Here is a 15,567-nt window from a genome sequence, read left to right on the forward strand (position 1 = left end):
GTGCACGCCTACAGTCCCAGCTATTCGCAGGGCTGAGGCAGGAGAATTGCTTGAACATGGAGGCAGAGGCTGCAGTGAGCCAAAATCGTGCTACTGCACACCAGCCTGAGTGACAGAGCAAGACTCTTTCCAAAAAAAAAAAAAAAAAAAAAAAAAGGAGGGGGGCTTTCTTTGTGGAAAAATAGCACTGAACATTAAACCAATCCTTGTTCCTCGTAGAAAGTGGAAAAAGTGTAAAAACAATTCCTATTGGCCAGAATATTGATGTGGTGGCTTGAATTTATTAAATAAATAAATTAGCCAACTAAAAAAAAATATGTGAAATATTTTAAGCAAAATGATCTTAGCTCATGTGGAACGGCTAAAGTGAGACAAAGCTGCAGTAAAGACTATTAACTTGTGAGAATACTGATCAAAAAGAAAAGAATGTTCATGGAAATTTAGCCTAAAAGAAGGCAAGGGACATGTAAATTGTTTTTCAAAAACCGAGGATTCATAAAAATCTAGAATCTCGTCCTCATAAATGTCAAAGAATTCCTCCATTCTGGCCAAGTGGTCCTCTGACCTCTGCTTGAACCTTCCAACACTGTGAACTGGTTTTTTGCTAAAGACATGTCTGAATATTGGCAAGTTTTTATACCAAACCCACACTCATCTTCCTGAAACTTTCATTGTTCATGCAGAGTTATTTGGCTTGGCAATAAACAATTTAATCACCTTTTAGTATAAGACCTTTCTTCAAATATCTGAAAACATTTATGTCCCAGAGTTTTCTCTTCTGTTCTATTTCTCTGAATATTCACGGTTCTTTCCATTGGTCTCCATGAAACATGGACATAAGGTTTTTTTAGTTTATACTCTAAAGTTATCTCTAGTCAAAACAAAGAAATTAAAAAGTATATCCAAATAGCTACTTTCCTATTCAGTTGAGTTTTTAGACAATATGAATTTTAACATGAAGACCGCCTGCGATTAATTTTAGCTACAATATAAGCAATTTAAAATCTCATAAAAATGTACCAGGGTCAGCTAAAGAGTTTGGTAAGTTTTATTGTAGAAGAGATATTTTATAAAGACCATTAAATCTGTGCTTCTCACACATTAACATTTAACTAGCTGTTTTGAGGCATAAGAACTTCCTAAACACACAGAGAAAATACTTTCATTGCTTTAAAGAAATCTCTTGCCTTGACCCCAAAAGTGCTTCCTCGATAAGGATGTAACATATTTTGGAGAGTTCCTTAGAAATAAAATGAGTATCTCCAATCCGGATACCCTAAAGAGGCCAATTATAGCAAAAAGCTAATAGCCATTCCTTCTAAGCAAAATTGGCTATCCATTACACATATCAAAGCCAATTTTGAGCATTCCAGTTTGTTATTGAGGAAATATTGTGTAATTTGAAGTTGGATTTCATGAGTTTATGTCCCAATTCCACTGTGGAAAACTTGGGCAATCTATTCTACCACTTCATCTTTTTTTCCTCGTATGTAAAACAAGGTTCACACTACTAAAAGTGATCTCAAATGATATAAAACTCATGAAACCACTATCAATAAAAAGTGTCATTTCGGCCAGGCGCAGTGGCTCACACCTGTAATCCCAGCACTTTGGGAGGCCGAGGTGGGCGGATAACGAGGTCAGGAGATTGAAACCACCCTGGCTAACACGGTGAAACCCCGTCTCTACTAAAAAAAAAATACAAAAAATTAGCTGGGCATGGTGGCGGTTGCCTATAGTCCCAGCTACTCGGGAGGCTGAGGCAGGAGAATGGCGTGAACCCAGGAGGTGAAGCTTGCAGTGAGCCAAGACCGCGCCACTGCCCTCCAGCCTGGGTGACAGAGTGAGATTCCGTCACAAAAAAAACCAAAAAAGTGTTATTTCAATGTTTGATATTTGAATTAGTTTAAAGGTCTTCCCAACTCCTATTCTGAGACATCAGTAATTATTATCCATGAGCCCTAGTCACATGCCACCAGGAAAAAAAGTGTGGCTAGGAGACAAGGTTTCTGGACATAATATTGATATACCATTTCCCTGAAAAAGAAACCTCCATTTTTTAATACTAAATTTATTGTACTAAATGAAAGAGCAACATTGAATAATTACACAAAGTGTTTTCCAGAAAATATTAGTCTATTCCTTTAAGCAAAATAATTCTATTTCTTATACTTACACAAGGCGCACTCCACACTGCAAGTCTACAGCAAGATTTGTAATGGCAAAATCAAATTCATCAAATGGTGTCTGAACATGGTTAACAGGTAATCCCAATAAGCCAAGGTGACGGGAAAGGTCACCTTCACCACTTAGGAAATCTCGTGAAAAAGCCAAAAGGATTTCTTTACTAGCCTATAAAGAAGTAAGTTCCAGATATTATATTCCAATATGATAATTTTGCTTATAATAAAAACAAATCCTCCAAATCATTCTGTACATATAAAAATAAAATGGTATAAAAATAGTTTCATATTATACATTAATAATGCAAATTTCATATATTTCCAACTTAAGATCTTTCTAAAAGTTGCTCATAATAATACACTATAAAAACTAGCATTAGTGTGATAATATACTACATCAAAATTAGGAAAGAAATTTTCTCAGAAATTAAATCTTCAGAAGCATAGTTTAATCCCTTTTCAAGTCAAAATTAAGAGTAATGATGATGTGCTGGTGAAAGGTAAACCAATAAAAATCAGGGATGGTTAGAATTACTGATGGGACTCACTAGACAGGCATTCCTATTTTACTCTCCTGAGTATTATTCTTTGGAAAACTAATTTTTTTCTAAAGAGAAAATACACCATAAAAGCAAGCAAAAGTCGTAAATGGGAAATATAAAATATAAAGCATAAAATGAAAAGCATACCTTGAATTCGGCATCTTTACAGAAGAGACAAGGATCATGATCAATGAGTTTGGAAATTTTAGCATAATCAAGAAAACAGATCAACAACAATAACTTTTTCAATGTAAACTTGGACAAAGCTCCTTCATGACCTTAAAGAAAGTACAAAAAAGCATAGCAAGTTCATCTATGCAAAGTAGATTTCATCTTAAAATATGATGATCATAATAATAATGTGTTAGTAAAACAAAAAGTGGGGGGTAGCAAGCACAACTAAAACACTATGTGCCTTTTTTAGTGCTTTATGTGTATAAATCCATTTAATCCTCCCAATAACTCTATGGGACAGGTATGCACCACTTAATATTTTCAATTCACAGATGAGGAAACAGGCACAGAGGCATCAAGAGATTTAGTTGGTCTTACTCAACAAATATTTAATGAACACCTACTACATGCAGGCACCATCATGGGTTAGATATATAGCACCAAACTACAACAAACATGACCTTCATAGAACTTATAACCTACTGGGGGAAGAGGATGGGTAGAGACAACAAATAGAATTATAAATAGTGATGGAGGAATTGATGGGGAATGAGGGTAGATGAAGGGAGAGTACTAGAAACAGAGACTTATTTAGATTGGTTTCTTTGAGAAAGGAAAATGTAAACAGAAACAGAAAGAATGACAATAAACCATTTATATATAGTGTGGAGAGAATGTAGGAGAGGCAGAGATATTTACCATCTCTATACAGATGAGGAACAGTGGGGTGTCTATACTCAGCTGCTATATCGGGATTCCAAAGTAAGCGATTCAGAATAAACATAGCCAACCCTGTGACATCACTGTTATCTTCCAAAGATATGAGTTCTCCATAAATTGTCTGAAAATAAATTAAAGCCAAAGTCAGAATTATGCTATCTCTAAGAAACAAAGGGATGGGACTGAGGAATGGCAGACCATAACCTAAGGAACTGGCAATGTTCTACTTTCTAAATGACATGGTTATTTGCTAAATAACTTCTTTAAACTATGCATACATGATTTATGTATTTCTTAGTGTATAATGGTGTACTTCGTAATGAAAAAAGACAAAGCTCAGGGCTAAGATAAGTCTTAATCATCTGACAAGCAACATTCCGATTTTAATTTTTTCATTTAAGTTAAAGAACTATCAAATATAGGCATGTTGTTCACATTTATTTATAACTGCCCCACTAAGTACATCATGAAGTTATAACAGAAACCTAAATACTCAAATTTTTATAATAGTTATCAAGGTAGAAAACATCTGCAAATCATCCAAGATAATCTGGAAAGTACAGGCCTATTTATAATCAATGATTTAAATATAAAATTAGTTTAACATTAGCATGCTTATTATCAATAATTTTTAAATCAATTAGAAAAAAACTAAAAAAAATCAAATTCTGCAACCCTACATTGACAAAATATAAAGATTAAAGCATGGAAAAGTATTAATTATTATCTACCAAAACAGAGGAATTTATCTTTATTTACTTTTTTTGGCCTTTGAAATTCTCTTAAAATCCTCAAAGGTCATGTCCATTTATTTAAAGAATCCTAGGGTATAGTAATAAGGTACCTGTAAAAAGATTATACATCTCTACCACCTGCCATAAACTTGCTGTGACTTGCAGGAGGTTAATACATTCCTAACTAGTTTGTTGTTTAGCTAGATAATGTGCTTTGGCTAATGGAATGTGGGTAGAGATGATACAAATTACATCAAAGAGGTTTTAAAAAGCATTGCAAGGTTCCATACAAAGTTATTGATTTTATTTTTGCCACAGAAAAGCTATGTCCCAAATATGGGGGGGCTCTATTTCAATCGAGGTTCCAGAATTCTTTCACGTGTGAAGTAGAGCTAATTGATATGTAACTTGCCAACTATTTAAAGGGAAAGGACACTGGAATTGAAATAAGAAATCCCAGCAATGACACCATAATACTGTGTAACCACAGTAAGCTTATTATTTATTCCCTCTGGACCTCAATTTATTGGTATATAGAAGTCAGATTATTACAAAGATCCTGTTCGGTCCCAAAGACTCTTCTATTCCAAAACCTGAAATAAATTGAAATAGTAATGGGAGACCCTACATTAAGAAGGTAAGAAACCTAGAAAAAATGTGAAAGCATACTAACAAAAGACTAAAGAATACAGATGCACAAAAGATATTATTAATAAAAATGTCTTTAAACAGCCAATTATTAATAGTATCTTTCTAATTCAGTTGGTTTCAACATTCTAGATATTACAAAGCCAAGTACTATGTAAAGAATGCAAATCCTGATGACATTTTTATGAGTACTATTTCATCAGATTGGTATAGGTTCAATTCCTGACCAATTAATTGGCATAGGGCAAGTCACTTTAACACCTAAGTTTCTGCTTCATTAGTGAAGTGGAAATAATAATACATAGCTCACTGAGTTTTAAGAAATTTAAATTAGAAAATGTATTCACAGCAGCCTTGTCTTTGCATTTGTAAATTTTCAAAAACGAGTTGATTATAGTTGTCATTACATCCAACACCAAGTTATGTTTAAAGAGACTATACAGTAAAATGCTGTATTACAATACAGTGTAATAATATATAATGGCATAGTCTATTTACCTAATAAGCATTTATTAATGGGTCTTACATTTTATACTAAAAGATGAATCAAGCTAACCTAATGACTTTAAACTTTTATAAGTAAAACCACATTTTAATAAAATGAGTCTATTTTACAAAAACGGTGTCATAAAAAATATTCTTTTAGAAACCTGAAATGTATGCTTACCTCTAGACCAATTCGAAGCCACAAAGGATTGTAGGACAACAGCCAATTCAGGACTTTCTGACGTTCTCCTGAAATGCATGTCAAAAGCAAATAAGTTCAAATCGATAATCAAACAGAGATAAAAAATAAAACTTCATGGAGAGTATATCAGTGGGAAAAAAATAATTGCTTATATGAAGTAAGTTAATTTAAATAAAATACACTTCTAGTCTTAAATATACGTGATCATATTCAAGTATGTTGGATTTTTGGCAGCAAAGCTAAAGCATGTATACCTAGCTTTGAAATACAAAATCTCTTGGGGACATCAGTATCTGGAAGAGATAACCTGCATTCTTATGTTCATTGCAGCATTATCCACAATATCCAAGATATGGAATCAATCTAAGTGTCCATCAGTGAATAAGTGGATAAAGAAAACGTGGGGTATGTGTATGTGTGTGTATGTATATGTAAACATAAATATATATGATAAATATATATATTTATATATAATGAAGTACTATTCAGCCTTAAAAATGAAAGAAATCCTGTCACTTGTGATAACATGGATCAATCTGGAGGATATTATGCAAAGTGAAATAGCCTAAGCATAGAAAAACAAATACTGTATGATCTCATTTACATGTGAAATCTAAAAAAGTTGAACTCATAGAAGCACAGAGAATGGCGGTTGCCAGAGAATGGGGTAGAGGGACTGGGGTGATGCTGTCAAAGAGGTGTAAAGTTTCAGTTACGCAGGATGAATAAATTCTGGAGATCTAATGTATACTATGAAGACTATAGTTAACAACAGTGACTTGTATACTTGAAATTTGCTGAGAGTACTTCTTAAATGTTTTCACCACACATACACACAAGAAGGTAACTATGTGAGTAGATATATTAATTGGCTTGATTGTTATAATCACTTAATAATATATACATATATCAACATCATGTTGTATATCTTAAATATATGCCATTTTCACTTGTCAATTATATGTCAATAAAGCCGGGGGAAAAAAAACACAAAACCTCTTGAATGTTTTTAAAGAATTAATGTCAAGATTTCTGCAAGCTTCTTACCCACATCTTTCCATAGGTGTCTATCTTTTCGAACAATTAACCGCCTAGCTTCAATTTCAATTTCAAGCTTTTTAATAGCTTTAACCATTTTTTCAGAAGTAAACAAACGACATGCTGCACGACGTAGTCTGTTTAACCTACACCGAGCAGTATAAGCTCTGAGAGACATTTCCTCTTTTGTCGGTGCTCTAGGAACACTTATTTTATGTTGATTCTCTACTCCCAAAAGAAGAGTAGCAGCATTTACTGGGTGAAAACAAAAGAAAGAATGTTTCTGGTTAAACAATATCTCTATATATTCTTAAATCCAGCAATAAAATGCAATTTCAGATGGTAAAAACAGAATCTATTCCTCACCTTCTCCAAGCTTACTCCTTAGGCCAGTCTATTATTGCAACCTGTTAGCTCTACCTGCAAAATGTATTCCAAGTCTAGCCACTTCTCACCGCCTCTACTATCACAGATTCAAACATGATTATCTCTAATCAAGACTACTGAATTAACCTCCTAACTGGTTTATCTGTTCCTGTCCTTTTTATAAACAGATAAAAGTCAAGTTTCTAAGGAATATAATTTTAAAAAATCAATTGAATTTTGGAATGTAATTTAATCTTTTATAAAACACATTTTCTTTTAAGAAAAGAACTAAAAATGGGGCTTTGCTTCCTTTTGGAAAAAAGTTGTTTTTTTTTTTTAAGTGATCTCTAAGATCACTGCTTAGAGAGCATCTAATCGAAAGACCCTTTTAATGTAAAAATCCAGCCAGGTACAATTGCTCACACCTGTAATCCCAGCCCTTTGGGAGGCCAAGGAAGGTGAATTACTCGAGCTCAGGAGTTCAAGACCAACTCTGGCAACATAGCAAGAACTCTTCTATTTAAAAATAAAAAACTAGCCAGGCATGGTGGCGTGCACCTGTAGTCACAACTACTCAGGAGATTGAGGGAGCAAGATTGCTTGAGCCTGGGAAGCAAAGTCCGCAGTGAGCTGTGATCACATCAATACACTCCAGACTGAGTAAGGGAGTGAGACCTTGTCTGCAAAAGCAAAAAAAGAAAAAAAAAATCCTATACACGTGCTTCTCTGACAAAAATAAATCAGTATCTGTCTGAACACCAGAACAATAGGAAAATCATCAGTTTAAAAGTTAGCTGATATGATGGTTCAACAATTTAAACATTTATAAGAATTTTTCCTTATTTTGAACTAAAATTGATCCCTATAACTTCTATGCAGGAGCTGCACAAAAGTTAAGTTTCCTTCTCTTTCACAAGAGAACACTTCAAATGTTTGACAGGCACATCTCTACCTGGTCCCTTTCCCAAGTTTTCTCTTTTCCAGAACAAACACTGAAATGTTTAAAAATTCCTCCTATGAATTGGTGTTTATAGTTTCCTCATAATCCTATAGCTTTCCAACATACTTCTTAAACTAAGGTATTTAACAGTGGGACAATATACCCAAAGTGGGCAGGCCACACAGGACTGATTGCATTGACTGATGAGAAAGAATAGAGAACAAAAAGTATATTTCAGTACTTTTGGTAAAGAAAATCTACATATATAAATTTATGTAAGTAAAAATTCTTACCTATACAAGCATTTAGGCTAATGAACAGGGAATTATGCCATTAATTATAATAACTATGTATAATTAAAGAATGACAAAGTATGTTAAAAATTTTATCTGTTAAAAGTATTATTAAATTTAAACATTAATATAACGTTTACCTTCAGAAGTATTTGTTTTTACAGTGAAGTCATCAGGGGTTAATATAAAATTTAACCACCAAGTGAAGCCCTGTTCCTGCTTTTCCTTCCAGCGCTCATCATAAAACATGTTTTTTGCAGCAAATGGCATCGGGTGTCTGGGAATATCTAAGAATACAATTAGGTTACTACATAAGAAAATTTCCTTTAACTTATTGTACGATATATAGCAAAAGCCACTTTTACTAGCAATATCATCATTAAAACACTGAACAATATTTGCTTTTCTACTACTTGAAGGAAAGAGCTGAAAGCATTTTGGGTATGAAATGTAATCAGAGCAAAATGGGGAAAGGTAAAGGAATATTTCCTGGTTATTTAAAAATACTAAACCACCACAAGTCAACTGCATTAAAGTCTGATAGAATACCTTTTTTATAATTGACGCATAATAGATGTACATATTTTTGAGGTACATGTGATAATATATTGATAGAATTTATACAAATCAGGTCAGTGTACTTGGGATATCCATCACGTTAAATATCTGTCTTTTTTGTTGTTGTTGTTGCCTTTTTGGTAGAATGCTTTATTTTCCTTTGGGTCTTTACCAAGTAATGAGATTACTGGGTAAATGGTAGTCCTGGGCAGACTGCTTGAGGCCAGGAGTTTGTGACCAGCCTGGGCAACATGGCAAAACCCTATCTCTACCAAAAACACAAATAAACGAGCTGGGCATGGTGGCACATCCCTGTAGCCCCAGCTACCTGGAAGGCCGAGACGGGAGAATCACCCAAACCCAAGAGACGGAGGTCTCAGTGAGCTGAGATCACACCACTGCACTCAGCCCGGGTGACAGAGCAGGACTCTGTCCCAAAAAACAACAAAAAAAAGACAATGTGAGAATCTTGAAAGCTCAGAGAGAAGAGCAACTCTCACAGACAAGGGCTCTGGATAACATTAGCAGCTGATTTCTCAGCAGAAAACTTGAAGGCCAGTAGGCAGTGGATTATATATTTAAAATAATGAAGAAACCTGTCAATTGAGAAATTGATAGCTAGAAAACTTGTCCTTAAAAAATTAGGGAGAAATTAAGACATTTCCAGACTTTTTTTTAAAGCTGAAAAAATCCATTTATCTCTAAATTTGCCATACAAGAAGTGTTAAAGTCCTTCAGGTTGAAATAAATGAGCTCTAGTCAGTAACTATATAAGTAAGCAAGCTATATGAACATATAAAGCTCTCTGGTAAAGGTAAATACTTAAACAAACGAAAAACAGTATTATTGTAATTTTGGTTTGTAACTCCGCTTTTTATTTTCTATAGGATTTAAAAGGTAAATGCATTAAATGCAATTATAAATTTGTTAGGTGGTGTACAATGAATAAAGATATAATTTGTTGCATCAATAACCTAAAAAGAGTAGAGCTATATAGCAGTAGAATTTTGATATGTCATTGAAGTTAAGTTGAAATAAATTCAAATTAGAATGTTATAACTCTAGGATGTTATATGTAATTTTCATAGTAAACAAAAACAAAATACACATAGAATATACACAAAAGGAAATGAGAATAGAAACAAAACTTGTCACTACAAAAAAAAACAACTAAAGATAAAACAAGTAAATAATTGAGAAAATACCTGGCAAAAATCAGTAACTCTGACTTATTAAAACTTTCCATGCTATATAAATCTGAAAACTCTATTTCACATAAAACTGGAGATGAAAGAGACAAATATTTACTTATAAAATTAAAAGTTATATAGGAATCAAACACTAATTTGTTTTAGAAAAAAATTATGAAGAGAGTAAAAATATGCCTTACAGTATCATATAATATCATGTTTTATAGCTCTGGGAAAATAGAAAATAAAATGTTCTGTTAGTATGAATCCTTCTGTGACCTAAAAAAACCCTATGGATCATACCATTATTACCTAAAAAGTCTATTCTCAAATGCCGCAGAGTGATAATTTTTATAAGGTAGTTATTAGTTTTAGATATGGAATAATATTGGTGATTTTAATTTTAGTAACATTGGATTAAGATGAAAGAATGAGAAGATAAAGGTCCCTCGGCAATATAACTCACAAACATGTTCAGAAGCAGTAAGTAAGTTACATTAATTATCTTTTGAAAGTCAATAATCTACGTTTTTAATTTATGCTGCTGGGTCCATTTATTCAACGAATAATTGCCGGTATGTGTCAGACATTGTTCCAGGCCTAGGAATGGATAAGTGAACAAAGATTCTGGTTCTTGTAGAGTTTCCATTAAAAGATCATTTAGTAAAATTTTTCTTCCCCCAAATTATAAAATCTGTAAGATGATATAACAACATGTATTAAAGTCATTGTGGGCTAGGCGTGGTGGCTTATACCAGGTGTGGTGACTCATAGCGCTCTGTCACTCATGCTAGAGTGCAGTGGCACAATCTCTGCTGACTGCAACCTCTGCCTCCTGGGTACAAGCAACTCTCCCAACCCAGCCTTTTGAGTAGCACGGACTACAGGTGCATGTCACCACGCCCGGCCAAGTTCTGCATTATCAGTAGAGAAGGGGTTTCACCATGCCGGCGGGCTGGTCCCAAACTCCTGACCGCAAGTGATCCGCCCACCTCGGCCTCCCAAAGTGCTGGGACCACAGGCGCGAGCCACCGCACCCGGCCTTATTTTCTACAACTTTGATAACTTTAGTGTATACCCCAAATCTGTAAGACATAATATTATCATTCAAATGCAACTCATGGCTCCTCATTGTACTCGGATTTTCTTTAGCTTTTGAATTCTTTATTCTAATACGTTTTAAGTGTGACACAAAAGCATGGGAGTTCTAATCAAAATCCAATCTTTTATCATAATAAAAACTATCAAGAAATTATTAGTAGAATTTAAAAAGGAAAATAGGCCTATTAAATAGATTTGTGTAACATATTTTATGCCTTTGAGTCCCCAACAAAGCCTCCGCTTCTATTTAGATAAAAAATGTAAAAATCACTACTGGATCTACAAGCAGGACTATGGTAAAGAAATTTCTCCGCCTAACCAGCTCCTTTTACATGATGCTACATGTTTGTTTTTTCATTTTGGCAAATGTTGATCGAATATCATCTTCGTGTTAGTCTACGTCCTAAGTGCCAGGATACAGAATCTGAAAAGATGGACGCAGGACCTGTCTTCAAGGAGTTCACACCTTTTTCTTTATTTTTTGAGATGGAGTCCCTCCCTTGTCACCCAGGTTGGAGTGCAATGGCGAGACCCCGGCTTACTGCAACCTCCACCTCTGGGGCCCAAGTGACTTTCCCGCCTCAGCCTCCCAAGCAGCTGGGACCACAGGCATCGGCCACTACGCCCAGGCAACTCTTGTATTCCTAGCAGGGACAAGGCCTCATCATCCTGGTCAGGCTGGTCTTGAATTCCTGACCTCAGGTGGTCTACCCGCCTCTGCCTTCCGAAGTGCTGGGATTACAAGCATGAGCCACCACACCCCGCTAGGAGTTCACACTTTAGTTGGGGAAAATGTACAATAAGCAAGCCAATTTTTAAAATGAGAACTTTAGAGTTAAATGCTACAAATACAATCTCACAGGAAGTTGAGATGTGGAATGATAGGACTCTCAAACAGAAAATTAAGAGAAACTCTTCTCTTACAATGTTTTTCTTTCTTTGTATTGGTGCTCAGCTGAGTCTACAGTGCTTCAGAAGCAGCCTTCATTTTATAAAAATCTATTATTTCTCATTCCAGTTGTTTTTTCTCTTCTTCGAGCTTCCTTATCTCCTCCTGTTGAACCGTTTTAAGATGCTCGGCCTTGTCGTGCAGTTCTTTTTCAGCTTCTTTAAATGTTGCTTCTTTCTCCTTGACTCACTGCATAAATCTGTTTCAACTCTTCTTCTTCCCTCTGACACTGATCATTGAAGTCTTGTCTTTTGGTTTCAAAGATGTCTTGAAAACTAAGTGGCTGGTTGTCTGGGCCCACATCGGTAAAGCCCATTTTCTGCAGTTTTTGATATCTATAACATTCATAGTGCTGAGTGTGGGTTTTTTCTTTTAGATTTCTCCATATTGGTACAAAGAAGCATATCTAGGAACTTAACGAAGTCACAGTGATTTTCATTTTCCACTTGGAAAACTCCCCAAGGGTAGTGACGGTCTCTGACCATCCCTTTTCCAACTTTCACTTCATACATACTCCCTACCACGGCATCGGATAACAACCCATGTTTTTGACAGGGCGCGATGGCTCTCACCTGGGAGGCCGAGGGGGGCGAATCACGAGGTCAGGAGATCGCGACCATCCCGGCCAGCATGGTGAAACCCCGTCTCCACCAAAAATACAAAAAATTAGCCAGGAGTGGTGGCGGGCACCCGCAGTCCAAATATCTGTCTTTTCTTTATGCTAGAAACATCAGTTATTCTCTTCTAGCTATTTTGAAATATACAATAGATTACTGTAGTGACCCTACTGATCTATTGAACATTTGGTCTTTATTTCTTTTATCAAACAGAAAGTTGATAGAATATCCTGTCATTTTAATACACACTTTAATAATTCTTCCAGGCTTTTATTCAACAACAAAAATCAATGTATTTCCATGTGAAATGCAATTAATGCTTCATTCAAGGTCATGTTTTCAGAGAGTTTAAGTACAATAAATACTTGCCTGTTTTTAAAGGTTTTATGAAGGTCAAATTGGACTGCGCCACAGCGATAATGGGTTTTGTCCTTTTGCTTGTTTTAGAAATTGGAGTTTTAAATATTAATAAATCTAAAATAAATTAGAAAACAAAATTAGGAGCATTAAAATATAAATTCCCTAAATAGGTCAGTGATTTGAAAGTTAAAGTTTGGGGTCTTCACAATCATATTCATTTAGCAAATACTTAATAACCACTGTACTCCAGGCACTAATGCTATGAATTCGGTGGTTTATCAAACCAACATCCAGAAGTTACAGACCATAAACCACAATTTATTTTGTGTTTATAGAGGCTAAAGTCTAGATTCAACCACAACTTATTGTGTCTGTATATTCCAGACTCTTTGCGAGGTGCTGAGAATATGCAGAATTGAAAAATATGGTCCCAGTCCTGAAGTAGTACTCAGTCTGGTAAAAAAAAAAAAAAAAAAAAAAGTTTAAAAATGGTAGAAGAGCCTTCCCAGACGGGAATCTACTTGAGTTAACTTATGAAATTAAAATTAGGCATGAGGAATGTGGCCTGTTGCCAGAACTGCAATAAGGATGAAGCAAAGAGTACACGTAGGAAATGACATACAAGAGGTTAGAAGAAGTAGGGAGGAGTTCAACAATGTTCAAAATAACAGTGGCAGCTAATAGTTAAATACTTTATGCCAGGCACTATCATCTTTTTCTCACACAATTATGAGAACAAATTTATGAGAAGTGTACTATTATTACCACAACGTATATAATTAGGATACTGAGGCTTTCAGCAAATAAGTCACATGGTCTAAGGTCACATAAGCTAGTAAGTAGCCAAGATTTGAACAAAGGCAGTATAGTTACAGAATCTTCACTTAATCACTTTGAAGCACCTACTGTGCTAGTGAAGAATTTTAATCAAAGAAGTAAAAACCCTCATTTACATTTAAGAAAACAGTATGGACAATGGAATGAACAGGGTTAAGATTAGAAACAGAAAATTACAAAGCAGTTATTACAATGACCCAAGGTGGATATGGTGAGACAAATTAAAAGAGTCAATGGAGACAAATCAGAGGAGAGTATTTTAATAGTGGAAGCAACAACCCTTAATACTAACTTATTAGAAAAGTGATAGAGAGTAACAGGCTGATTCTCAAATATGTAAAAACAAGATGGTTGATATAATGCCAGGTGGCTACCAAAGAAAATGCAATACAAATCACAGTAGCAAATAACCTATTGGAATAGCAGTTCACTTTCAAAAACAGGTTTCACAATAGCATATACTGCTACTAAATATAAGCAAAGAGATAAGAGTAGGGGTCAGCAAACTACATCTATCCCCCATGCAAAATCCTCCTGACTGTTTTTATATGTTCCACGAGCTAAATACAGCTTTTACATTTGTAAAGAGTTAAAAAAAAAAATCAAAAGAATAACATTTCATAAAACAGAAAACTTACATAAAACTCAAATTTCAGTGTTTATGAATACAAATTTACTGAAACACAGCCATACTCCTTGATTTGCACATTGTCTACGGTTGTTTTCCCACAAGGGGAGCAGAGTTGAGTAATTGCAATGCAGATCTATGTGGCCTGCAAAGCCTAAAATGTTTACTATCTGGACCAATAGAGGAACAGTTTGCTTACCCTTGTTTTAAAGGAATCTCAAACCTATATCAATTGTGAAAATAAGGCACATGACTAAATTGGAACATTTAAAAAGTAAATTTCTAAGGAGAAATTCCTCAATCTGAAACCCTACAGAAATTAGTCCCTCTCCCTGGAACCACTTTCTTCTTTAGGAAGTCTTTCTTGGAACCATCTCACACTTCCTTGCAATTTACACACAAACCCTCTGCTTTTGTGCTTCCATAATTCCCTTAGCATAGCATAATCACAGGAGTGAACACAACTTGAGAACAGAAATTATACCTTTCCTCCCTGTGTACACAGTGCCTAGAATAATGCACATCACATAGTAGGTACCTTATTAGTCAAATAAATATATCTAGAAAAATTGCCTTCTCTGTTCCTTTAAATTTGTCAGAGGTAGAAAGAGCCACTCGTGGTGACTTACTTGCCTCTCACATAGGCTCATAAATCAGATACCCAATATGTGCAATTCTAATTCTAGACAAGAGGCTCTACCAGGTGGCTGCCTCAAACAAACAGTAGGTGTTAGTGTCGACCCTTCAGTGGCTTATTTGTTCATTTATTCACTTATCCATTAATTCAATTCATCTTTTATTGTACTTCTTGTAGGAGATTAAAATAGGTATGTTCCTTATTATCAAAGAATTTATCTGATCAGAATGCATCTACAAGAAACAGCAAAGAAAAATAGTTATCAGGCAGATACAAGATGTCACATAAGCTGTATTCACATTTGCTAAGGAAATGTACCTAGCAAATAAGTAAAAAGTATAAGTTAATACAAGCTTATCAATAG

At 34.8% G+C, this 15,567-nt stretch overlaps 1 protein-coding gene and 1 pseudogene across 3 annotated transcripts in view; both read right to left on the minus strand.

Moving 5' to 3' along the window:
* Positions 1–15,567, minus strand: part of ASPM (assembly factor for spindle microtubules) — a 64,911-nt gene that overhangs the window by 45,028 nt on the left and 4,316 nt on the right. For all 3 annotated transcript variants that reach the window (XR_012430961.1, XM_005540311.4, XM_045394413.2), the window contains exons 4-10: positions 13,111–13,215; positions 8,467–8,613; positions 6,737–6,982; positions 5,669–5,736; positions 3,599–3,740; positions 2,873–3,003; positions 2,177–2,352 (exon numbers count right to left, since the gene is read on the minus strand). Coding sequence is in view for 2 of the 3 variants with exons in the window: in XM_005540311.4 (XP_005540368.3) it covers positions 2,177–2,352; positions 2,873–3,003; positions 3,599–3,740; positions 5,669–5,736; positions 6,737–6,982; positions 8,467–8,613; positions 13,111–13,215 (1,015 nt within the window). In the remaining variant the exon portion in view is untranslated. The remainder of the gene's footprint in view (positions 1–2,176; positions 2,353–2,872; positions 3,004–3,598; positions 3,741–5,668; positions 5,737–6,736; positions 6,983–8,466; positions 8,614–13,110; positions 13,216–15,567) is intronic.
* LOC135968836 (septin-14 pseudogene) lies at positions 11,897–12,726 on the minus strand (annotated as a pseudogene).

The sequence above is a fragment of the Macaca fascicularis genome, chromosome 1, assembly GCF_037993035.2.
Source record: "Macaca fascicularis isolate 582-1 chromosome 1, T2T-MFA8v1.1".
NCBI lineage: Eukaryota > Metazoa > Chordata > Mammalia > Primates > Cercopithecidae > Macaca > Macaca fascicularis.